The 25,199-nt window shown below is 35.8% G+C and overlaps 1 protein-coding gene across 1 annotated transcript; it reads left to right on the top strand.

Moving 5' to 3' along the window:
- The first annotated feature begins 891 nt into the window (after positions 1-891).
- LOC129264909 (high-affinity choline transporter 1-like) lies at positions 892-24,100 on the top strand. Its single transcript, XM_064101996.1, has 10 exons — positions 892-983; positions 10,340-10,405; positions 12,324-12,516; positions 13,320-13,433; positions 13,773-13,928; positions 15,047-15,195; positions 17,863-17,988; positions 19,844-19,997; positions 20,777-20,994; positions 21,678-24,100. The coding sequence occupies exons 3-10, from the start codon at positions 12,351-12,353 to the stop codon at positions 22,194-22,196; spliced, it is 1,602 nt and encodes a 533-aa protein (XP_063958066.1). The 5' UTR covers positions 892-983; positions 10,340-10,405; positions 12,324-12,350; the 3' UTR covers positions 22,197-24,100.
- The last annotated feature ends 1,099 nt before the right edge of the window (positions 24,101-25,199 follow it).

Below are 25,199 nucleotides of genomic sequence, written 5' to 3'. Positions count from 1 at the left end.
GCTTTGATATTTTTTTCAAACTAAGATCAAAATATTGATGCTGAAATATAAGTATTTCTGTTTCAATAGAAACGAAGAAGAAGATGTCGAAGTCGATTTGAGAGCACTGTGGATAAAATACCATGCTCAGGGCAATGGGCGGGTTTGGAACCCCGGTCTTTCATGCACTTTGCCAGATGACCACGCAGCCACGGCACCTAAGTTACTAAAGGATTGTTTGTCAACAGCGAAACGTAGATGTCTCCCTTTCTGCACTGTACAACAAACGACTACACAAATATTAAAATGAAAGAAACTATCAAAGATCTCATGTGCAATGCCATTAACTAGGTCTATCAATCCAAAGCACAACAAGTTTTTATAATGAATAAAATAAATTACTAAAATCAGCCCAAATGAATTCTAAGAATGAAATATCAAAAATGCATTGTTTTTGGTTACCCTCGATGAGAATAGAAGCGGCTTTTCTCTTGTTTTTAATTGATTTCCAAAAAGAAACGATTATTATGTTTTATGTATTATTCATGTACATGTATACTAAGATTGGGTGCCTTTTACTTTGTACATTTTATTCATGGCACGGCCCCAATGCAAATCAGACTCTGTATCTGTTTGGGTTTTTTACCGTGTGAAAATAAAATTTATCTATCTATTTATCTAAACATGAATTATTCAGAGTCATGATTTGCATTAACGATCGTGGACCTTTTTTTTAAGTGACGTATTTTAGAACACACCCCTTATTTCCTTAGTAACACGAGAGTCAGCAAGTTTCCAACCAATTGGAGCGTGTGATGAATTTGCTTGTGAAGGACGTGAACATTTTATTATTCACGCCCCTAATTATGGTAATTGACGAGTCTTAGATCCTGGATGGCTTGTGGTTGAACCAGAAACCGTTTGATCTTCTGACTAGCACCATCATCTACAGAGTAAAGTAAAATTCATTAGACCTTGTCGGGAAAACAATACTTAGAACTAAGGTAAGTGGATGTTTTTTCTTTGATAATCATATACGTGCATGTTCTTTCGTTGAATACAAAACGCCTATGGCAGTCTCGCCTGCATTGCGCTATTCAATAAGGCAGCAGTGCTCTTACTGACTTTGAAACAACTAAAAAGGGTGAATGATTAAAAAAACAACTTAATTTTAAGAGTGTGTGGTTCCAGGCACATAGGCTATCAGATTAAACCCCTCTAAATCTAACTTAATTGTTTTCAGCAATCCTTATGCTAATAAACAATATGACACTGAGTCTTTTAAATTAAAATTGAATAGTATTGAGATTCCTAAGGTTGAACAAAAAAATAACCTTGGTGTAACTATTGATTTAAAATTAACTTGGAAATTTCACATACAAGATATATATATGAAAATATATATTGGTATTTCTTCCACATTAAGTTACTATTTACCAGCTGATATTATTACGAATTTCGTATTCCACACTTGTTTTGCCTAAATATGTCTTATTGTAACTTAGTTTGGGGAAGTAACCTAAAGAAACTGGTTAAAAAATAGAATCATATTTTGAGCAAGCCCAAGATCACTAAAGTTAACATACTATACTCAAGGCTAAAGCTGTTTACTTTAAAAAATATTACAACCACCAGCAACGATTTATATTTATCAGTTTATCATTCGACTTATGCAAATTAGAATTTATATAAATGCAATACACACGGATCAAAGGGGGGGGGCCGAGCCGGCCCCGGCCCCCCTATTTTTGGCAAACCCCCCCCCCAAAAAAAAAAAAAATACCCTTTTAACTTGAGAGAAACGCTGAAAAACAGAAAGAAAAACACGAAGGAGGTATTATACCCATGTTTAATTTACGGCCTCGTAACGGCCGGCCCGATCCCACAGGCCTACTCGCAGTGGCACCGCATTCTGTTGGTGTCATGTAAAGCAAGGTTTCCACTTTGGCGAGTTGGAGTTGCGAGTCATACGCGAGCTGCGCAAGCAAGGTTTCCACTTTGGCGAGTTGGAGTTGCGAGTCATACGCGAGCTGCGCGAGCTCTAACTCGCCTTAGCTCGCACAAGCTCGCGTGAAATTTACATTTTCCCTGGAATTTGCTTGAGTGACAAACGACTCAACATCGAGTTCACTACGCTCGTTGTACGAGTGAACCGAGCGCGAAACGAGTCAGGCCGAGCTTAGTATGAGTTGCGGTGACCTTTATACGACTTATAGCGAGCTATGAACGAGTTATAAAGATTTTGTTACGAGTGATAAGAGTTTCATACGACCTAGGGGTGGGAAATGCACATTTTTGGCACTCAAAGATGGATGCCGGCGGAGGGGGCGTCAACACCAAATCTTAACCGAAGGTTAAGTTTTTGAAATGGCATCATAACTGAGAAAGTATTTGGACCTAGTTCATGAAACTTGACCATAAGGTTTATCAAGCATTACAAAATATTCTTTTCGAGTTTCAGGTCACAAGACCAAGGTCAGAGGTCATTTATGGTCAATGAACGTAGACCATGTTTAGGGAATCAACATCAAAGTCTTAACCTACGGTTAAGTTTTTGAAATGTCATCATAACTTAGAAAATATATGAACCTAGTTCATGAAACGTGGACATAAGGTTATTAAAGTATATAAACATCCTGCTTGAGTTTCAAGTCACATGACTAAGGTCAATTAGGGTCAATGGACTTTGGCCAATTGGGGTATTTGTTAAATTAACATTATAACTTTGAAAGTTTATGAATCTGATTCATGAAACTTGAACATAAGAGTAATCAGGTATCACTAAACATCCTGTGCGGATATCAGGTCACATGTCCAAGGTCAAAGGTCAATGAACTTTAGTGATGTTCGGGTGATCTGTTGAATTACCATCATAACTTTAAAAGTTTATAGATCTGATTCATGAATCTTAGATATAAGAGTAATCAAGTATTCCTGAACATCCTGTGCGAGTTTCAGGTCACATGACGAAGGTCAAAGGTCATTTATGGTCAATAAACTTTGGCCATGTTGGGGGTATTTGTTGAATTACCATCATAACTTTGAAAGCTTATGGATATGATTCATCAACTTGGATATTAGAGTAGTCAAGTATCACCGAACATTTCATGCCAGTTTCAGGTCACATGACCAAAGTCAAAGGTCATTTAAGGTTATTGAACTTTGGCCATTTTGGAGATTAATACTATATTACTGTCATAACTTTCAAAGTTTAGATACAGTTTATAAAATGTGGATATAGGGGTAATCTAGTATCACTGACAAGTCTTAGGTCAAATGATAAAGGTCAAATGTCATTTATTGTAAATGAACGTAGTATTGTATCAATGTATGAATGGTGTTTTTGTGAATAATTATTTTACAATAGTTTTCAGAGTCAGCACTACTTCTATATTGGATAGCGTGATGCAGAGGCGCTCCACTTGGACCTTAATTGTCCAGTTTGATGTCTTGTTTTTTTACCTTGGCTCTGCTCGTCATTGACCTCCTCTTCCGTTTCAATTGTCTCTTCCTGCACTTCTTCTACCCTTGTTTGAATGTCATCTTCTTTCGCTCTTTCCCTATCTGAATGGCCACAACTCTTGGATCTTTTGGATCGAGGCATATTTCTCTCCTTATTTGTTGAAAGTTGTAATAATGCAGTGGAAACAGCCTTTTTAAAAGTACGTGTACATTGCGTGGGTCAGTTAAAATGTGCTCTCACTTTAAAATAACTCCTCAAAAAAAGTTTGGAAATCCGACTTTAATCAAAACTCCCTCCTCAGTTTTAGTAAATATCAATTGTTATTAATATCAATGAATAGATCATTTAAGTGTCTTTAAATGATACCCTACATGATATGATTATGGTTCACATGGAGGTGCAGTGCCTTGAAATGTAGGCCAAGGTCAAAAATCAAAATTAAGTTGCAAAGAGACACAGTATTGAAAGTCACTGTTCCTTTGATGAGTGAGTATTTTAAGCGGTTTCTTTTGAGTTTGATCGGTAATCCCGCCTCGGTTTTAGTAAATATCAAGTTAAATTAATATCAATGAATAGATCATTTAAGTGTCTTTAAATGATACCCTACATGATATGATTATGGCTCACATGGAGGTGCAGTGCCTTGAAATGCGGGGCAAGGTCAAAATTCAAAATTTGCAAAATGACACAATATTGAAAGTCACTGTTCTTTTCTTCCATGATGATGAGTGAGATTCTCAGCAATTGTTTTCATGCACCTTAATATCAACATTCAAATGGAATCAAACACACCTCTGCACAAGCAAACACACAACAAACAAACATAAACCACAACAAAACATTATGAAATGAAAAAGCAGGGGTTTGATTTGAATGGATTTTCATCTTTATTGACACAGACAAAAACATCATGTTCTGTAATGACCCTTCATGATTACTTATGCTCGTTTTGCAGCTTTTTACTTGAGACCTCATCCAACACTTATTAATTTTGTTCTTTTTTGATGGCATGATCATAACAAGCATGGGATCATTTAAAAGAGAATCAAATGATCTTTTGAAAGATATCAAATATGCATTGTGTAAAATTCGGAGTCGGGATAAATTAATGGCCAAACTCAGATTTCCAAACTTTTTTGCTCGTTTTGCAGCTTTTCAATTCAGACTTTATCCAACACTTTTGAATCCTGCTCTTTTCGTGATGGCATGATCATAACAAGCATGGTATCATTGTAAAGAAAATTGAATGACCTTTTAAATGATGTCAAATATGCAATGTGTAAATTTTGGAGTTGGGAGAAATTAATGGCCAACTCAGATTTCAAACTTTTTTTGAGGGGTTTATATGTGGGGAAAATATAGATCACTGGACATTTATCATTCAGCTGGCATGCCTCTGAGCTATTGCAACGCACTCGGAATAAACTCATACGAAACTCGCTGTAACTCGGGGTGCTCGATCTATAGTCGCGCTAATCTCGTGGGCACCTCCATTTGACTCGTAAAACGATCGCAATGCTCGTATATCGCTCTTGAAAACTCGGAACGCACTCGCGTATACTCAGATGTGGCGAGTTATTACGAGTTATTGTGAGTTTATCTCGAGCTTCTTACGAGTTATTGCGAGTGCTGCGAGTATATAACGAGTTTAGGTGAGTTCAGCACGAGTTACAGCGAGTTAGCAAAATTTTTGAACATGTTCAAAAATTTTGAAACAGCTCACGACTTCAAGGAGAGTTGTCCCGAGCTTGAACGAGCTCCGCCGAGCTCTGCCGAGTTGTCGCGAGTTATCCCGAGTTTCATGGTGAGCTTTATGCGAGTTATCGCGAGTGCCTCATTTTGGCAACTCGCTATAACTCGCCATAACTCGCGATGTTAACTCGCCAAAGTAGAAACCTTGCTTTAAGCAAGCCACACTGCGCGCACATCAAGACATTCTCCTTCACATGGGTCTCCTGCACTCCATCAACGGCCGATTAGCTCTGCATAGGAAGATTACCGTATGCGCACAAGTAGGCCGTAAAACAATATATTAAAAAAAATGCTTAAAATGTCCGGTTTTCAGGACTTAATATCAACAGATTTCAAGCTCTCATTAATATCAGATTGATAAATAAGGTAACAGTTGCATGAATTCCTGATAATGAAATTGTCCCTTTTTCAGAATGGAATATCGACAAGTTTCATCTCGCGCTCAGGAAGAGCAAAAGGAAAATAGTCATTTTCATTATGATGACAAAATGTCCTTGCAATTTCCCCGGCCGGGTGGCAGGTGCTTGGTCTAAATAATAGTGTTTTTAATCGGCTCGCGCTTCGCTCGCATCATTTGTGAAGTACGATCCATATCCACTTCACAATTTACCTACGATGCTTGAAATAGTGCTTAAATTGACCTCAATTGACATCAATTTTATTCAGCCCGCGCTCGTGCATTATTGATTTTCATAATAAATGTTTTTAGAATTCACAGATTCTCGGTCTAAATCTAAAAAACAGGCCCACACAATAGATACGCAGTTTGTTCTTTATTCAAAACCTGCTTGAATTATCCAAATATCAGAATATTAAAAAATTTCTTCTCGCGCTTCGCGCTCATATTATTAATGTAGGAAGACACCTCATTAGTCACCTTTTTTGTGATTTACGAAACATGAATAGTGTGTCCCATTTTTAGGTCTAAATCTCAATTTTTTCGCTCGCGCTTCGCGCTCGCATGAAATGCTTAGTTATATACTTATCCTGTTTATGATTACAAAAAGTGCTTAAAATGTAACGTATTGGGTCTTTAAATTTCACAAATTTTCAGCTCGCGCTTCCCGCTCGCATTATTTGATTGTTAACATATGTATCGTTTTCATGGGTAAGTGCAAACAGCCCTTAAGGTCTGTTTTCCCATCAGGCCAGTACGGTATATTAAAATTTTCTGCTCACGATTCGCGCTCGCAGTCATTATTTAGTTACATACACATCTTGTTCACGATCACAATCATTGCTCAGAATGTTCAATTTTCAGGACAAAATACATAAAATTTCCTTGAAAAAATAGCTCGCGCTTCGCGCTCGGACTATTCAATTCGGGCTTATATATGAGATTATTATTTATTTATGTTGAGAATAAAGCTAACAAATGACTGTTAGGACTGCCCCTAGCTTCAATGAAACAAATAAAAATCAACTTTAAGCGGCCGATCAGGGAAAATATGCCCTTTTTCGCCCCCCCCCCCCCCTATTTGCGAAAGCTGGATCCGCCCATGACACACTCCTCTTTATTAATATATTTGCCAAGACACAGGACATATTCTTATCAACATAATATTCGTTTTTTAGTTCCGAAAAAGTAGAACAATTTATCTAATGACATCAGAAATGCACCATCTTTAAATTGCTTTGAGATAAAACTTAAAACAAACTTACAGGAGGTTCCTAGATTGAATGAATTGCTTAGTTAATTCAGTGTGGGATGTTTGGCTGGACGATAAATTAACTGTTTCAAAGTTGCTGTTGTAGTTTGTTGTTCGTTTGGAAAACAAGGTGGTTCACGAACCATGAGTTTCGCCTGATAACGATTTCGCGATCAATAAAAAATCAATATACAATATGATATTTCGACCTAAAGATGACCTTTGGCCTTGAATCCTCATGAACACACATGTGGTATAATCCAAGGATCATTTTGAAGGTGTAAACACAACTGATGCAAAAAATAAAGGAGAACAAGTTGAACAAAAGCTTGAAAAGGGATGGACATGGTATCATTTGACATTTTGACCTCATCATCATCATGGGGACAAATTACCCAAGGATCATTTGCACCAAGCGTGATCATAATTGATGCAGAAATAAAGAAATGAGAGCAAGTTTAACAAAAACTTGACATTTTGACCTCTGACCCCATCATCCTTACGAATACGCATGTGGTATAATACCCAAGAATCGTGTGTAACAAAAGTGATCATAATTGATGCAAAAATTAAATAAAGAAATGAGAGCAAGTTGAACAAAAATTCACCTTTTGACCCCTAGGTGACTTTTAATCCCATCATTCTCAACAACATACATGTGGTATTACCCAAGAATCATATGTACTAAGTATATGAACATAATTAATGCAGAAAAAAATGAGAGCAAGTTGAACAAAAACTTTAACATTTTTGTAGCAGACTGACCCCTAAACACCTGTACAATGAATGAGTTAAACTTGGATTTGACTTTATTATCGCTGACAGGAAATTTGTCCTTTACCTGGTGCATTGCCAATACAAACGTTTACACCGAAAATTAAGTGTACAAATGAGATGACAAATATTAACCAATTACACATGCCAACAAAAAAACAACACTTAGTATTAATATGGTTGCCTAATGTTTTTTAAGTAACAGCACTGTAAAGAAATTGGGTAAAATTTTGCAGCACGAGGGTAGTTATGTGTCCAACCAATTTTGGGCAGTATTTTACCCAATGCGGGAAGCATATTGTCCAGTAAGGTTAAAAAATAAGCAAGAATCACTTAAGAATGGGCAAAATTTTCATCACACTGGATAAATAAAAATGCCCAAAAGAAATGCCCAATGTTGGTTGGACACATAATTACCCTCATGGAGCATTTTTACCCAATATTTTTTATAGTGAGTAAATTATAATCATTGAATTAAGATAATCCGGGCATGCATTCAATGATTCATTAGTTAATTAATTTTCTAGAGAAATACTGTTTGTTTTTAAATGTTTACTATGAATTTAGATTCCTGTCATACTACTTAGCACTGTGAACACACTGTGGGACACTGTTCTTTCCAGTAGCTGCCAATTTAGCATTATTTTCTCGAAAACAATCTTCATACTGCTACACCCGTTTTTCAGAGTCGTATTCAATAAAGGTCGTTCATGAGAAATAAACACTGATACACTTAAAAAAAACAGAAGCTTTTACAAAAAAATATAACAGGATTATTCTGTACATTTTTAAAACAGAAATTTCTATGGAATTCAACTGAACGGGTCCGTTAAAAAAAAAAGGAAGAAGAAAGAATATTACCGGAATCTGTAAGGTTCCAGGTACCGATATTTTGTAGTTTTACACTTAGGCCTACACATTGTAATAAGATTACATCAGTTTATTTATTCATTTATTCATTTGATATATTCATATTCCATAAATCCTCAAAGTACATTTCAAAATAAATCATTTTTACAATAAAAAGATGCATCAACTGCATATCATATGCAGGATTCAAACGCACCAATGGAATGAAAAAAGTGGAAGGGCCTACTAAAAAGCAAAACTTGTAAGATGTAGACCTCCTATCAAAATTTTATACAATGGTAATATGATATAAGTAGAGTGAAAATAATCAGCAAATTCTAGAAATTTATATAGATATAAACACTAAAACACGAATGTATATACACCAGTGGCGTACCGTGGGTCACGGCATTGGGGGGAGCACCAGCAACAATTTTGAGTCACTTAGTGAGCGCGCGAAGCGCGCTCAGTTGCCAGGTATACTGACCTAATAGAGACATTTAAGGACTGTGCCATTACATGGACATGTATCTCACTGATCAAATAATGCGAGCGCGAAGCGCGAACTGAAAATTTTTGATATTCAGACCTAAAAGGGACATTATACGCAAATTTCTGTTATTATGATACGTACCTGTCTTGCTAAACAAACAATACGAGCGCGAGCGCGAGCTGACATTTTTTTATATATTGACCCCAAACAGGGACATTTTAAGGACTATATTTTAGAAATCCATTAAGAGTATACATATCTCACCATAGTCATCTAATGCGAGTGCCAAGCGCTTGCTGATTTTGTTAGAATTACATTTAAACACATGAAGCACTTTTTGTAGTCTTTGTAATCATGATTATCACACGCATCTCACTAATCAATTATTGCGAGCGCGAGCTGAAAATGTAGGAAATTCAGATCTGAAGAGGGGCATTCTAAGGCTTGTTTGTAGAAATTCACTAAGACCATACGTATTTCACTAACCAAATGATGCGAGCGCGAAGCGCGAGCTGAAAATTTTTGATATTCAGATCAGAAAAAGGGACATTTTAAGGACTGATTTTTGGTATTCATGAAGAGCAGACATATCTCACCATCCACTAATGCGAACGTAAGCACGGAAAGGAAATGTTTTATATTAAGACCCTATAATGGGGCAATCACTTTAAGTAGTCATAAAAAAGAAGCATATGTCACTACATAAAACAATAATAATTCGAAGTGCGATGAAATATATTCGGTGTATATTGACTTGATTTGACAACGTCAGGTCTCTCAAATATACTTGAAAACTATAGTGTTCCGAAAAAAATATATATTGTCCCTTTTTCAGAATGGAATATCGACAAGTTTCACCTCGCGCTCAGGAAGAGGAAAATAGTCATTTGTATTATGATGACAAATTGTCCTTGCAATTTCCCCGGCCGGGTGCCAGTGAATTATATCTAGTTTAACAGACAATGTGAGCACCAGTAACAATGAGTACGTAGGCCCTGAGCAAAATATGTTTCAGAAAGTTATGAAAAAAATACCATAATTCTAACATTGTATAACATTATATTGAAACAATAATTTTTGCTTTCCCACTACGTTTCTCTTCCTTTCTCCCTCTTTTTCTCCTTTTCCCCTTTTCCCCGTTTTTTTTGTTGGCCAGCCGAATGGGGGGGGGGGGGGGGCACGTGCCCCCCCCCCCCGTAGTTATGCCACTGATATACACTATATGAAGAATTAAATATTGACTTTAAAATTAACAACACTACCGTGGATAGGTATGAAGTTCACAAAATATTTGATTGGATCAGTAAGAATTCAGAAGAAAATTTTGAGAAGTAATTTAAATCGGTTCAGATTAGCTGCCTCTTTTATTTCTCTGTCCAGAGAATTCCGGAGTTTTGGTCCAGTGAAAAATTGAGTTTTGTAGAGAAAATACTGTACTACTTTTCGGTAAGTGATAGTCATTTGATTTCTTTTGTAGGACATTAGGTACACTATTTCTATCTAGCTGATACATGAATCGGAATAGTTGTAAACGGTACAGGTCACTGACTTTAAGGATACGTTTCTGACGAAACAATTCATCCGCATGAGCTCTAAAGGACATATTGCATATTATCCTCAGTACTTTTTTTGAAGTATAAAGACTTTGTTGAGTCTCATTTGAGAGGCATTTCCCCATGCCAGAATCCCATAATTGAGATATGGTAGAATCATTGCACAATACAACATGGATAGTGCCTGTGCTGGAAGAACGTTTTTAAGCTTGACGATCGATGACTCCAATATTCCTTGCCACAGTTTTGCAAATATTGTTGATATGAGCATTCCACGTATGTTTGTTATCAATAGTAAGACCTACAAATTTTGTTATTTGCACTTCTTTAATTCCAGTATTATCTAAAGATATTTGATGCGGCAGATGTTTGAATGAATGACTTAAAAATCATATAATTAGTTTTTTGTATAGAGTCAATGATAGTTTGTTGGCTTTAATCCAGTTTCATTGTTACTTTTTTAAATTCTGCATTCATAGAGCTCACAAGTGAATGTGGATCATGATGTGTGTAGAAAATATTGGAATCATCAGCAAAGAGAACAAATGAAAGAACATAAGAAAGTACAAATAGCAAAGTCCAAGAATACTACCTTGTGGAATTCCACAGGCAACTAGCCTTGTTGGAGATTCCGATTCATTTACGGTAACAAACTGAATTCTATCAGTAAAATAACTCCTAAACCATTGTAAAGCTGTCCCTCTGATACCGTAATTTGAACGAAGAACGAAGTTAACAAAGATATTGGGCGGTAATTACTAGTAATCAATTGATCTCCCTTTTTGAAAATGGGTATAAGTTTAGCTATTTTCATCATCTTTCGGACCTGGCCAAGCTGCAATGATAAATTAAATATATGAAGCAGAGGACCAGCAAGAGAATGTATAATGTTTTTTACAACTCTATTTGTAATGCCATCATAACCAGGAGTGCCTTCTGCCTTCAAATTAGATATAATCTCAAGTAATTCTTGTCTATGAACTGGGGTAAGAAATATTGAACTATCGTTTCGTTGTCCAGTTGCTATCATTTTGTTTATCCAAAAATTCCTTAACGAATTTTCTACAGTCATTTATAGACGTTTATAGTCGTAATTTCGATATTTCCTTAAAGGAACACAGAAATCTAAGTAGTCATTGAAAGATTTAAACATCAGGCCAATCAATAGAGTTTAAATCTTCTTGGAAGCGTTTAATATTTTTATCACTAAAGTTGCGAAAGTTCCCATATTACTTTTCCATTTTTGCGAGTGATTGCATTGTTTGGATATGGGTAAAAATAAGAAAATGGTCGAATATGTCTGTCGTTACAATGCCAGCTTTCGGAAGAGGCTGAGAGTTACAGAATGTGTTATCATCTATAAGCGTAGCAAAATGATAAGTAATACGGGTTGGTCTAGAAATAATCGACAATCTGCTGCAGGAACTTCTTGGACTTTTTAAAAAGAAATTTGGCCAAATCCGTATTCGTTGTCTCTTTTACATTTCATGAATCATACCTATCAAGATCTTGGGGGTATACGTCAGCAATCCTCGGACATGCAAAATACAAATCAGGAATAAAATTTAGAATAAGATTAATAACTACAAATTAACGCATTATTCCAATACTGTCACAATTGAATGCAAAGAGCAAATCGATTTATTTGGAGTATTCAATTTACAGATTGCTTTCACTTTGCCCATTTTCCTTCGTTTTGGCACAGTACATTAATTACCTATCCAGGACTAAAAGCTATCCAGTTTATTTTAATAGTAAAAATTGGAGAACTCACACTTTAACTCTTGTATTTAATTGGTGCATCAATACAGTTTAACGTTCTAACCTGTGGTGTGATCATGGCGGTTCACTGGGGTGGGGTTGCTGGGATGATATTCTTCTACCTGATCATCTTGGCCGTGGGAATATGGGCCTCAAGGAAAACAAAAAGTGCTAGTGGGACAGAAGGAGTGATGGTGGCAGGACGAGATTTTGGATGGTGTATCGGTCTTTTTACTTTGATTGGTGAGTAATGAAAATTATTCAAAAACTTGCTCCATTAAAATCTGAGAAGCAACATAATGGTCCTCACTCAAAGGGAAAATTCCGTATTTTTCATCCTTATGTGCAAGAGGGGACATAAGAGGGTGGCAGATTTTAGGATAGGGTACATGCCATTGTGGCCCAACCGCCAATATCTCCAATGGTCGGGTCGCATCAGTCACTTTGATTAATTAGACAGTCTCCGTTAAGATTTGATTGTGTTATTTACACGCTTAAGAAGGATTGGTTAACTTAATATATTTCCCACCGACAAAAATAATTCCGACCGAATAAATGAAGAAAAAAAAGAAGAGACCAAAAGCTGAAAGTTTCTAACAAACATTCTTTTTTTTAAGAGTGTGGTATTTAGATTGCGGTAAAGGAATTTAAATTTCCCAAATCACATTTGGTAGTTTTTAAAGTGATGAATACAACTCGACCAAGGGCCCCTTGGTCGAGCAGTTCTTGTAACTGAAAGGGCTACCCTGTTAAAATAAAACGACAAATAAATAAATAAATAAATATTTTGCCAGACCCTTGGTTCGAGTTTAATGTTAATCTTTGTTCGCGGATAATCTCCGTACACAAAATAATTCTATATGATATGGATTCAACGTCTTGATTTCATATATTCGGAACGAGCTAGGGTTCATAATGTTGTCGTTTATTGTATTGTGAAAATGTATACTTTTTCTTTATCTATATCCAGTATTCCCGTTAAGCTATACAGACAGAATTCTTCCATAACAACTTTATACAAATATGTTTTCATAATTCTCTTGCAGCTACTTGGGTAGGAGGTGGATACATCAATGGGACAGCAGAAGTCGTTTTTACTCCAGGATACGGCCTCGTTTGGGCCCAAGCCCCTTGGGGCTACAGTCTCAGTTTCGTCATAAGTAAATTCCCTTTTCACCTTTCCCCCTTTTCTTCCTTTGTTTGTTTTACTTTCAATCGTTCTTTCGTTTCGTAGTTCGTGGTCGGGCGTGTTTTTATCATTCTTCGTGTTCTTATTGAAGTTAAAACCAATTAATTTCTGTTTTTATTTAGATGAACCTCTATTGAAGTAAATGAATGTATAATTAATAATGAGACGAATAAACAAATACATAAATAGATGAAATGGATACAAACAAACAAATAAACTGATAAAGGATAGCTGAATAGATCGATGAATAAGTCATTACAAAAGCTAAATGAAATGAAACTTGTAAATCTCTTTCTGACTGTGCATACAGATGGGCTTTTCTTCGCAAAACAGATGCGAGCAGCGAAATACGTTACAATGATTGATCCATTTCAAGAGAAGTATGGAAATCGTATGGGAGGACTCCTCTTTCTTGCTGCCATCACTGGTGAACTGCTATGGTGTGCCGCTATATTGGCTGCTTTAGGTGGGTACTGGCAATGCTGAACAAGGGTGTATAGGGGCGGGGCCGAGATTTTTTTAAAGTGCATCAATAATTTGTTTAACTCATTTTTTATTAAGAAATAGGAGTAGGACTGTGTTATATTTACTTTACCCGACCAATTGATATTTTTTTTACTCGATACAGTTTCTCCCATTTTCTCCTTTCCTCCTATTCTTTCCCATTTACAACTTGCTTGAAATCGGTAGAGGCGGACACCACCTTGCCCTCCCCCACCCCCAAAAAAGAAAAACCCTCGTGTCGCCCCTTACATGAACAAAGAAAACTAGAGCGTTCTATGGATAGAACATAAATATAAATGATACTGTTTCTTCCGATTCGCCATTTACTTCTTTTCTTTTCTTTTGCCAAACTTTATTTTACATGAAAGGTCAATTTGTGCCGATAATCTTGGCCTCTATATTGCCACAACACACGTGAACAAAGAAAAAGATATCTAGTTTCTACGTGACAAAGTGCATGCGTTTTAATAGATTTAATGGAAGGTCAAGACATTGACACTTAGTAAATGATATTTTATTTCAACCAGCAAATATCTACACAGGACTATCACCAATGAATGGTTGTAATTCTAAACTTTTGTTTTAAGTGACGATACATTAAAGTATTGAATTCCAGGCTTTCCAGCCCTATATTCAGACCTTCAACAATGTCAAATGTGTATCGCCAAAGTTAACTCTTGAGTAGAAGGGACAGGGTAGGGGTACCCTCTTTTCTTTTTTTATTTTTTTATCAATTTTAAATATTTTTGCAATATTTCAGCAATGTACATCGATATGAATAATCGTATAACTACACCCCATCATTAATACATCTCTGTCTTTTAGTGATAGTTAAGTATTATTATTCTAATATTTTTCTCATGTTGCAGGCTTGTTTATTACTAGTACTAGTAGGGACAATTTATGTACTATAATAATATTTTTTTTGATGCACTCTAATCATTTCGTCATAGAGGGCGTTCCGTAACATATACAGTATGTTTGAAGGGACTGCTACCGTCATCTATTCTAAATTAAAATCAAGCCAACCACCAAACAGCAACGAAATTAATATACAAATAATCTTAACTTGTGATTTAGGATCAACGATAAGTGTCATTTTGGAGCTAGATCAGAACCTTTCAGTCATCATCTCGGCTTGTATTGCTGTTTCTTATACCCTATTTGGTGGTCTATTTTCTGTGGCTTACACTGATATCGTCCAACTAGCTTGCATATTCATCGGTTTGGTAAGTCCCCGGGGGGGGGGGGCACTTCTATTAAAGGGGAATCCAGCCTTGGCCATAAAATGTTGTGTTGGGAAGGAGAAAAATAAATTAAAGAGAATGGTGAAAGTTTGAAAGAAATCGGACAAGCAATAAGAAAGTTACAACTGCCAAAATTGAGATCACTAATACTATGTAGATTTCAAATTGGCAACTGGGTAAGTAAATTATGACAAGGGGCAAGGACAACTTTCCCTTAGGCCATGTACTTTATTATCAAGGATTTGTGGTTTTCTCCTAAGTACCCATTCCCCTGGGGCAGTAATCTAAATATAACCCAGGTAGTATATTGTTTTATGTCCTCATGAAAAAAAAAAATAAATAAAACTTTGGGGGAAAATGACATTTTAGCCATAATATGTATTGGAGTAAAGGGTGGTCCTTGCCTTACATCACTATGACCAGGGGCGTCGATCCATTTTTCAGATTGGGGGGGGGGGGCAAAATCATAAATCAACGTTCCAAAGGCGCTCGATCATACAAAACAAACAACCTCACCCACGCACACACACAAGCATATATAAATATATATATATATATATATATATGACTTATGAGATACCGACACGTATCTTACCAACAAATGAATGCGAGCGCGAAGCGCGAGCTGAATTTTTTTAGTATACTGAGCTTAAAACAGGAAAAGGGTACCTGTTTAGGACTAAAATTTCTTTATATTCTGACCTGAAAGCTTGATATTCTAAGCATTATTGGTACCAATGATTAAGATTGGAAGCGCGAGCTGAAAATGTTGATATTTCGATCTGAAAAAAATTGACAGTTAATGGACGTTTTTGATAAAGAACAAGCTATATATCCAACAAAGATTATTGCAAAGCGAAGCGGGAGTTCCTTTTGAGGTTTAGCACTGAAAACGGGACATTCTATTCACCTATTTAATCATGAAAAGTATGGGTTTTTGCTACAGAAATGATGCGAGTGCGAAGCGCGAGCTGAAAATTTTTATATTCCAATCTGAAAAGCGGACATTTTGAGAACGATTTGAAATAAAGAACGAGTTGTGTATCTCAATCTCGCTTGCTGAACATTACAATCTTATTTTATTTTTGCACATCCGGAATTATTGGGGGGGGGGGGGGCAAAACGATATGTTTGCCCCCCCCCCAATATTTTCATTGGTGGGGCGATCGCACCCCCTGCCCCCCCCCCCCCCCAGGATCGACGCCTCTGACTATGACATCCCATATGGGCCAATTTGAAGTCTCCATGGGTATAGTGATTACCAATATTTACAACTTTTAAAAATTCACAACTTTCTTTTTGTTTGTCCAATATTGTTCAAACTTTCACCTATCAACTTGTCTGATTTTTCTTTTCCTTATAAAAGCAAGTTTTCATCTGGGTTGGATTCCCCTTTAACGAGTGGATACCATGCGCGACCATGGGGTCTCGAAGAGCACCCTAAACGAGTAATTTCCATATTCTGAAAAGGGAACCCTTAACAAGTATTGGCGTGTAAAACCCTACCCTTACCAAGTAGATATATTGGAAGCAGAACGATACACTGGCCTTGGCAAGTATTCTCTGAATTGAACCCCTAAACAAGTACAGCGATATTTCGACTGTTATATGTCACGGACTTCGGTCGTCGCTTTTACCTTTACCTATACGGCCCCACCTCCCACACCTCGCGCAAATCGGACTCTAAACACGTAGTGTTGACTGTTGGGGCAAAAAGTACATCTTTTGTAAAACATTATAGTCTGTTTTATACCCTCGCAAATTTGACCGTAAACACGTAGCTTTCCGAGCGAAATAGATACCCCTTTTTCATCATTTATTGTATTTGACACCCATATTACGTAACGTACGTAACGTGCCCTTGAAAAAGATATCAATTTTACGGGGTTTTTTTTGTTGTTGATCGCGCATGGTATCCAATCGTCAGTGCAAGTCCCCCCCCCCCCCCTGAGGGGGGGGGGTAAGTCATGAGGAACAAAAATTATTGAATTAAGAGTACTAACATGATTATTGTTTCGGGTATTATTTTTTACTAGACAGTGATACCCGTCCTCTAAAATTTAAGCAGGTTTCCGATAGAATAGCCCCTTACTGATGAATTATTTTTTTGCAATAACCATCTTGTCACTATTTTTGTCTTAAATCCAAATTACATACAGCAATAACATGATGTCTTTTACAACCCAACTGCATTTTTTGAAGTGTTAATACTAATTATTAGTGATTATTAGTTATATTTTTTTGTGATTGTTTTTATTTTTGTTTTTGTCTTTGTTTATATCTATCTTTTTTTTTACCATATGACCCTGGGAGCAACCTCGATAGGTATTTGACCTTTGTTGCTACCCCACATTCTAGACATATTACTATTTTTTGTTTTGTTCATTTTTCTGCTTTGTATTCTGATGCATTATGTAAGTTTTCTATGTACTGGTGTCTTTGACATCTTTTTATGTTTACGAATGTGGAAATAAATTTTTATGAACTTATGAACTAATTAGGAATTGATGATACAAAGAGCCATTATCCGTTCTTTCAAATATTACCTCAATGTTATTCTCAAAACATTCTTTGGAAAGATTTGTTGATAAGAATGAAATCGATTGAGCATTCGAATCCTGACAGGTGACATTTACTGTTTTATTTCAGTGGTTCTGTGTTCCTTTTGTGCTCACCAATAAGGCTGTAACACCACTTCCAGAGACGACTGATCGCTGGGTTGGAGAGTGGGACGTTAGACTCACCGGGCAGTGGATCGATAGCATGTTGTTGATCGTAAGTGTGTTTTATTTAAATTAAGATAGATTTTAAAAGCTTTAAGTTATATTTTCGGTGGGGAAAGGGGGCAGGACGATTTTTTAAAGAAACTCAAAAGCGAGGGAGCGAAGCAACCGAGCTTGTCATTGGATTGGGGCGCTCTTGCACTTAGAAACGTGAAATTGAAGGATTGTGTATACACTTTTGGTGAATTCACTGAAAATCTTCAGTAAAAAAAAGTTGGCTTTTAAAATTTAGGGAAGGGGTGGGGGGGGGGGGTCAACTGCACCCCTGCCCCACCTCTCACTGCGTATGGCCATGCTCCTTGATACGAAACCAGAATTTTTTCTGACATAGGTGAAGTCATAATTAGAACATGACTTAATTGGATTCGTACAATTAATTCAGTGATTAATGCAAGTCAAACGACTTTAGATGTAGTGTAATTCACGTAGTACAGATGATCATGTCGTGTACACTTGTCTTGTAAAGGGATATTGTAAAAAAAAAAAAAAACAGAACAATAACGGTTCGGTGGACTAAAATAAAAAAATATAATATACCAAGGTTGTATGAATATTTTTTTAATCACCAAACAAGATAATGAAATACGAAAGAATTGAAGTGCCATTTAGATTTAATAACCATATCGTCATGGTGATGATATGCGATATGATATGGTTATTAAATCTAAACAAGTTCCATGTCAAAATATAAAAAAGAAAGTCAAAAAGGGGCCTAAGCTTTCGATCCTAGCAGAATCTTCGTCGGAGGCAAAATCAAAATCAAATCAAAATATAAAAAAGAGGAAAAGTTACTCGCTCGTTGGCCTGAAACAAGATACGTTGTATTGTCAACTAAATTGATAAGAACTTCGAAGTTATACATGTATATCATCATTTCGTTATCTACCATGTATCTACATTACAACATACTTATATAAGTTGACTTATCAAGGTAACTTATCTCATGTCAAGTACATGTTATAAGTTCGCATATAACTATTATAAGTCGACTTGGCAAGATGTCTCTTGCCATGTCAACATGATAAGGCGTTTAAGTCGGCTTGGATAGATAATCTATCTCGCTGAACAATTCGACGTAATAAGGCTATTAAAGGGATGGTCCGGGCTGAAAATTTTAATATCTAAATAAATAGAGTAAAATTCACAGAGCAAAATGTTGAAAATTTCATCAAAGTCGGATAACAAATACAAAGTTATTGAATTTTAAATTTTATCAATATTTTGTGAAAACAGTTATATACACATCGTCATGAATATTCATTAGGTGGGCTGATGATGTCATATTCCCACTTTCATTTTTCTCATGTTATTACATGAAATCACAATTGTTTCATTTTTTCATACATGTGTAAATGATGTGTCTCCATTATAATGAAATAAGTTGCGGCAATAAATAACTAATGCAATTAATGAGTTGTCAATCCAATTGTTTTAGCTCTTGGTAGAAATTTTTTTGAATAAACCTAATTTCATATAATAAAATACAAAAGACTAAGTGGAGACATCATCAGCCCACCTAATGAATATTCATAAAGACATGCCTAGAAATGTTTCACCGGAATAATGCAAATCTTTAAAATTCAATAACTTCATTATTTGGACTTTTCTGCTATTCGGCTTATCTTTATGTATACATATATATATATATTTTTTTATCATATTTATTTATATTTATTTATATATATACATATATTGTCACACCCGTTTCCTTCAAAGCATCTTGGTGGGTTTTTTCTTCTTCTTCTTCTTCTTCAACCCTGAATACAGTGAATGTTATTATAGATTTCAGATTCAATTAAAAAGTGATTTTCGCCTGTAACAAAGCTGTCCTGTCTTCTCTCATTCAGATATTGGGTGGAGTGCCATGGCAGGCATACTTTCAACGGGTTCTAGCAGCCAAGACCCCTCATCATGCCCGATACCTATCTTTGATTGCAGCATTTGGATGTTTCTCTCTCAGTATCCCTGCTTACGTCATGGGTGCCGTGGGCGCCAGCACCGGTCAGTGCTATAGAGGCTAGGCCTACCTACACGAATCAGGAGTGGGCCGTATTGTGCCATCCAATATTGTAGGCCAACATGAAATGATCAAATTTAATTGTTATGTTTTACTGTTATACTACGGTAGTAACCATTGGATAGCAAAACTATCATAACCGTTACTTATATGCAACAAGGCTCTGGAGCTTTCCTGACGATTCTGAAAAAATGTTACTTCCATGCATGAGACATGCAGATGACATGGAAATATAATTCCTGTATATTATGTATACAACAATAGCAGCTCTTAATTGGGGGGGGGGGGGGTGTCAAAATAATGTCATGGGAAACAAGATCATGAAATGTCCCAGCATGCATGCGCATGAGTAATCGATTTGGGTGGTTAAATTTGCATTCATCATCTTTCTACTGCAGGGAGAATGTCCTTCTAAATCGGCTTTGGTAATGCAGCTTCAAAATAAAAAGATCGAGCAACATAAAACATAAAAATACAAACCTCCACTGTTCTTGAACTTGTGAGTCATTTCATTAAACGTCATTGCCATCAATCATTTTTGTTTTCATTTCCAGTGCCTGTAAGAAAATCGGGCCTATGTTGAGGCCTTTATATTTTATCTCTATCAAAACTCATTGTCATTTAATTTAATTGCGCGAATTTTCAAATTTTCATGCGCCCAAACATAATTTCATAGGCATAATACGTAATAAAATCATATTGCATGGTATTTGACTTCCTTGACCCGGATCTTTGACATATCAAATTCCTATTCTTCATATAGATTGGACAATGACTAACATAAACCTGAACAAGACGGATCTCTATGAAGAACCAGGTCTTATTCTACCAGCTGTCATCCAGTATCTCACCCCACCCGTGGTCGCTTTTCTTGGCCTGGGGGCCATCTCTGCGGCCGTGATGTCTTCTACCGATTCGTCTGTCCTCGCATCGAGTTCAATGTTTACCAGGAACATCTACAAAAATATAATTAGACCATCGGTATGCCACTTTTGAGCTTAACATTTTGACATTGTGATAATCTATATCTTGGTACTCCATGCAGGCTGAGAATAATTGTGATTTGAACAGAGAGGAAAATCAGACTGGGAACAAAGTACTCAAAGAATTCATAAAAATCAGACAAGGAATCACAAAGTTTTGAAATAATAATAATTTGCATTATATAGGCCTATTTTTAACAGTTGTAATGTAAAAGAGAGAGAGAGAGAAATCTATTGAGTTTGAGCTGGTACAGATTCAGGAGGAGCTAGATGATGATGGGGTAATTTTAGTGTTGACAGTTGATATTACAAGAAAATCAATAAATCCAAACACAAAGTTGATTTGTACGACTTTATAAAATAAATAAAATTGAATAGTTTAACCTATTTTTTTGCTAAAGTAAGCCTATACACAATCATTTCTTATATCATTACTATCTCCTTTGACAGCATTTTTTAACATTTATGTTTATCTTATGTTTTGTTTCTTCATATTATGATATGCCTTATTCTATTCTATTGTATTCTTATCTTTATTCTATTCTATTAATTTTGAAATTTCATTTTCCTTTATCCCATTCTCTGTCATTTTGTTTCATTTCTTTTCACCTGATTTGTGTCCTTTTCATTCCACTTAATTTGCATTCATTCGAAACCTATCATAATGTCTTGTCTTTACAGGCTTCCGAGTGTGAAATGATGTGGGCACTTCGTGTTGCTGTGGTCATCGTCGCAACCATAGCTACCGTCATGGCATTGACAGTCGAATCTATCTACATCCTCTTCGTCCTCTGCTCCGACTTCGTCTACGCATTGCTCTTCCCGCAATTCGTTTGCGTCATCCACGTCAAGAAGTCCAATACTTATGGCTCGGCCGTAGCCTTCGTTCTCGGTCTCTTTCTCCGTCTGAGTGGTGGTGAACCATCCCTCGGTCTACCTCCCCTCATCCAATATCCTTACTACGATAAAGACCTCGGCCAGTTGTTCCCGTTCCGTACCTTGGCGGCAATTGTGGCTTTCGTGTCCTTGGTTATCTGTTCCTATGCCACTGACATCATATTCACCAAAGGGTATCTACCAAAGAGGTTCGATGTCTTCAAGTGTGTGGTTAACACTGATGAGAAGGGGACGTATGCAGGTCCTGTTCAGGACCCTAACACTCAGATGCAGACAATTGATTCCACGAATAAAAGTGCTTAATCTGTAAGCTTAATGGACAAGATACACCTCCTTCACATAATTACTCTTACCCTCGAGGATGCTGTGCGCGAATAGATTAAGTTCCCCTATAATAGAAAGCTGAACTTGGTGAAATGGGGTTTAGTAACAATATAAGATATATAGTTCAAAAACTAGGTATTTCTTTAAAAATTGCCTTTGTTCGAAATCAGTTTGTTGAAAACAAACTCCGTTCGTGTAGATGTACTTCGAAGAAAGGTTAATCTGAAATGTTGTTGTTTATGATGATGGTGGTGGTGATGATGATGATGATGATAATTATGACGATGATGATGATGATGATGATAGTGGTGGTGGTGGTGGTGGCGATAGAGTATAATTGAATTATGCATCTACAATGTTGAAATTTGACAAATGAATGCACGATAAAAAAATATTAATACCTATATAACAATTTGTATATATACACATAAAAATAAATTTTCAACCATCTGATAGCAAATTAATTTTTATCACGAACCATAAACATTTCATTTGCCGATTCAATAAATATTCGTATTCAGTATCGTTCATAATTCCTATCTTCGAACAGCTTTCTGAATCGTGTCGAATATAGAAGTTATGTATTGCAATGTCGTAGTGCCTTTATGACCCTGGCTTAAAGGCGTTTTAAGGCCTACCTTTTCAATTCATTCGACTTTCATATTTCATATGAGGATTTGGTTGCTTGAAATTTCAAGGCATTTTCAATACATTTTTGTATTGTGTACTTACAATTGTTGTCAATGTACTAATTTATGAAACTTACCACAGATTTCGCTTTAAAGTTAGAAATGAATCAATTGTGCAAGAACTGGTTACCTCCACTGAAAACAAACGCTTTCAATTTACGACATATAATCTATGTTCTAAGATATTAGTGTGAATTATACATATTTTTGTGAGAACTTTTAGTTTGCAAAGCCATATCAGGCTTTTCCAAATGTTCTCTTTTTCCATTATCAATCTTTGTAAATGATGAACATTCTTTATGCATTATTGTTTCGATTTTAATATTTTTATATACATATGCATTGTTTGTAATAATTGTGTAAATATGTTTTTATGAGAATGGAATAAATGATCAATCAATCAATCAAATATAAGAGATTCCATGTAAAACAAAAAGATTTCAGAACAGTGCTCTTCCAAGACAAGATTATTAAATGAGTACCATGGTAAATAAGTCTGCAATTTGTGTAACGAATGTGCAATATTGTATTATATATAATTTTATGTTTTATCCATTTTAACTCCATTTTTAACTGCACATATGTAATTTTGATTTGTATCTTCATTGTTTATCTTAGTAATTTTGATTATTGTTATATATTGGCATTGTGTAAACATGTACAATTCAGTCTGTGACTGCCAATCATGTTTTTTGCAATAAACCTGAATTTAATTGAATTGAAAAAAATGAATAATTTACCTATTGAGTATATGGAATGGCAATGATTCAATTCGATTCATTTATTTATTCATTTCATTTTCGTTCGAACATGATACAAAGTAATATAAATCAAATACAAATTAGCGGATTTATATTTTAAAGAGAAGCTGTATAAAGTAAAGCATTTTCCCCCATGACTTTGCCTCAGTGAGGGTTTGGTATCTTGACTACAGCTCTGATTTCTTGTCGATAACAAGACAATTAAGTAAACAAGTATGCCTTTTCAGAATTCATGCTAAAAAATTACTTTTGTCAAAGAATTGATAAGAAGTGTATTTCCTTGTCAAGTAACAACGCCTACCTAGTCTAGCGAGTAGCTTTATAAGTGAAATAGCTGAATTAGTTTTAAAATGTTAATGTGCAATAAAGTTGTGAAGTGTTTCAGACTTTAGAAGGGTGAATCAATTAAAGAGTACGGTTTTTAGATAATATATATATCTGATTTATTGTAGTTTTTATAGTGTAGTATAGACTTAGTATGAATAAACCCATGACCAAGATTTTGCAGGGGCAGGGTATCAGTTGCGTAAAGAGGGGGGGGGGGGGCTTGCTCCCCCCCAAAAAAAAGAAAGTACACCACCAAGAAAAAAATAGAAGAGGAAAGATATAAGGTGAAATGTGATATTATTTTCTCAATACTATGCCAAAATCTATCACAAAATTGGATTGTTGTAATGTAAATGTCGAAGATTTTGCCTGCTTACTTTGCTCGCTCGCAATCTTTTAAAAATAAATTTGCTAGATACGCCATGTCTGGCCCCCTCAAAATATTTTGCTCATTAAGCCACTGCAGGGAATGGATAAACCTTGCCTTGTGAGCGAAGCAACCAAGGGATGACGTGCGTATATTTCAAATGTGCTCCTGCATGATCTCAGCAATATAAGGAACCAAACATTTTTAGGAGTGCAGAACCTGGCATAATGGGGCAAAACTTTCAGCGAGAGAGCATAATTTTTTACATTTTTTAAATATTGAAAATCTACGTTTGTGATAGATTTTGACATGAAATTCAGAAAATGATACCATACTCCACTGTCACGTTTCTTTTTCATGCACTTTCTTGGTTGTAAAATACTATTTTACCTATACTTCCCCCATTTTTTGAAGGGAGGGGGGGTGCCCTAGAAATCCCATCTACATGCATACGTCAATGTGTATTTGTATGTGTGTGTGTATGTATACATGTAAACATACAGGATGTACACATGTTAGTGTATATACCCTCCTACCCACTTTCCTATGAAAGAATATTAAGAGCGAGTGAAGCGAGAGAGAGAAAAACTTACTCTTCTGACATGATTGCATCGCAATGATGATTATAACAATAAAGATAATAATGATAATAACTGAGCTTGTATCATATAAAAGATATCATAATAATTTTTTAATGATTTATTCCGCTTGAAACTTAGTGGAATGATTGTACAGAGCATCGCCAACCGGATTGTGTGCTGCATCCCCCCTATTATGCCTATAGATAATACAATATTAAAAATATATATATATATTGAATAGGATCGCATTATCTATA

Source organism: Lytechinus pictus, chromosome 7 (assembly GCF_037042905.1).
Source record: "Lytechinus pictus isolate F3 Inbred chromosome 7, Lp3.0, whole genome shotgun sequence".
NCBI classification, from domain to species: Eukaryota; Metazoa; Echinodermata; class Echinoidea; order Temnopleuroida; family Toxopneustidae; genus Lytechinus; species Lytechinus pictus.
This window is presented reverse-complemented; position numbering and strand designations above follow the sequence as displayed.

Excerpts from the sequence above, each read along its gene's own strand:
- LOC129264909 (XM_064101996.1), top strand. The coding sequence starts at position 12,351 with ATGGCGGTTCACTGGGGTGGGGTTGCTGGGATGATATTCTTCTACCTG. Across the intron at positions 15,196-17,862 it reads CTTGCATATTCATCGGTTTG|TGGTTCTGTGTTCCTTTTGT; the intron begins GTAAGTCCCCGG and ends GTTTTATTTCAG. Across the intron at positions 19,998-20,776 it reads TGCCGTGGGCGCCAGCACCG|ATTGGACAATGACTAACATA; the intron begins GTCAGTGCTATA and ends TTCTTCATATAG.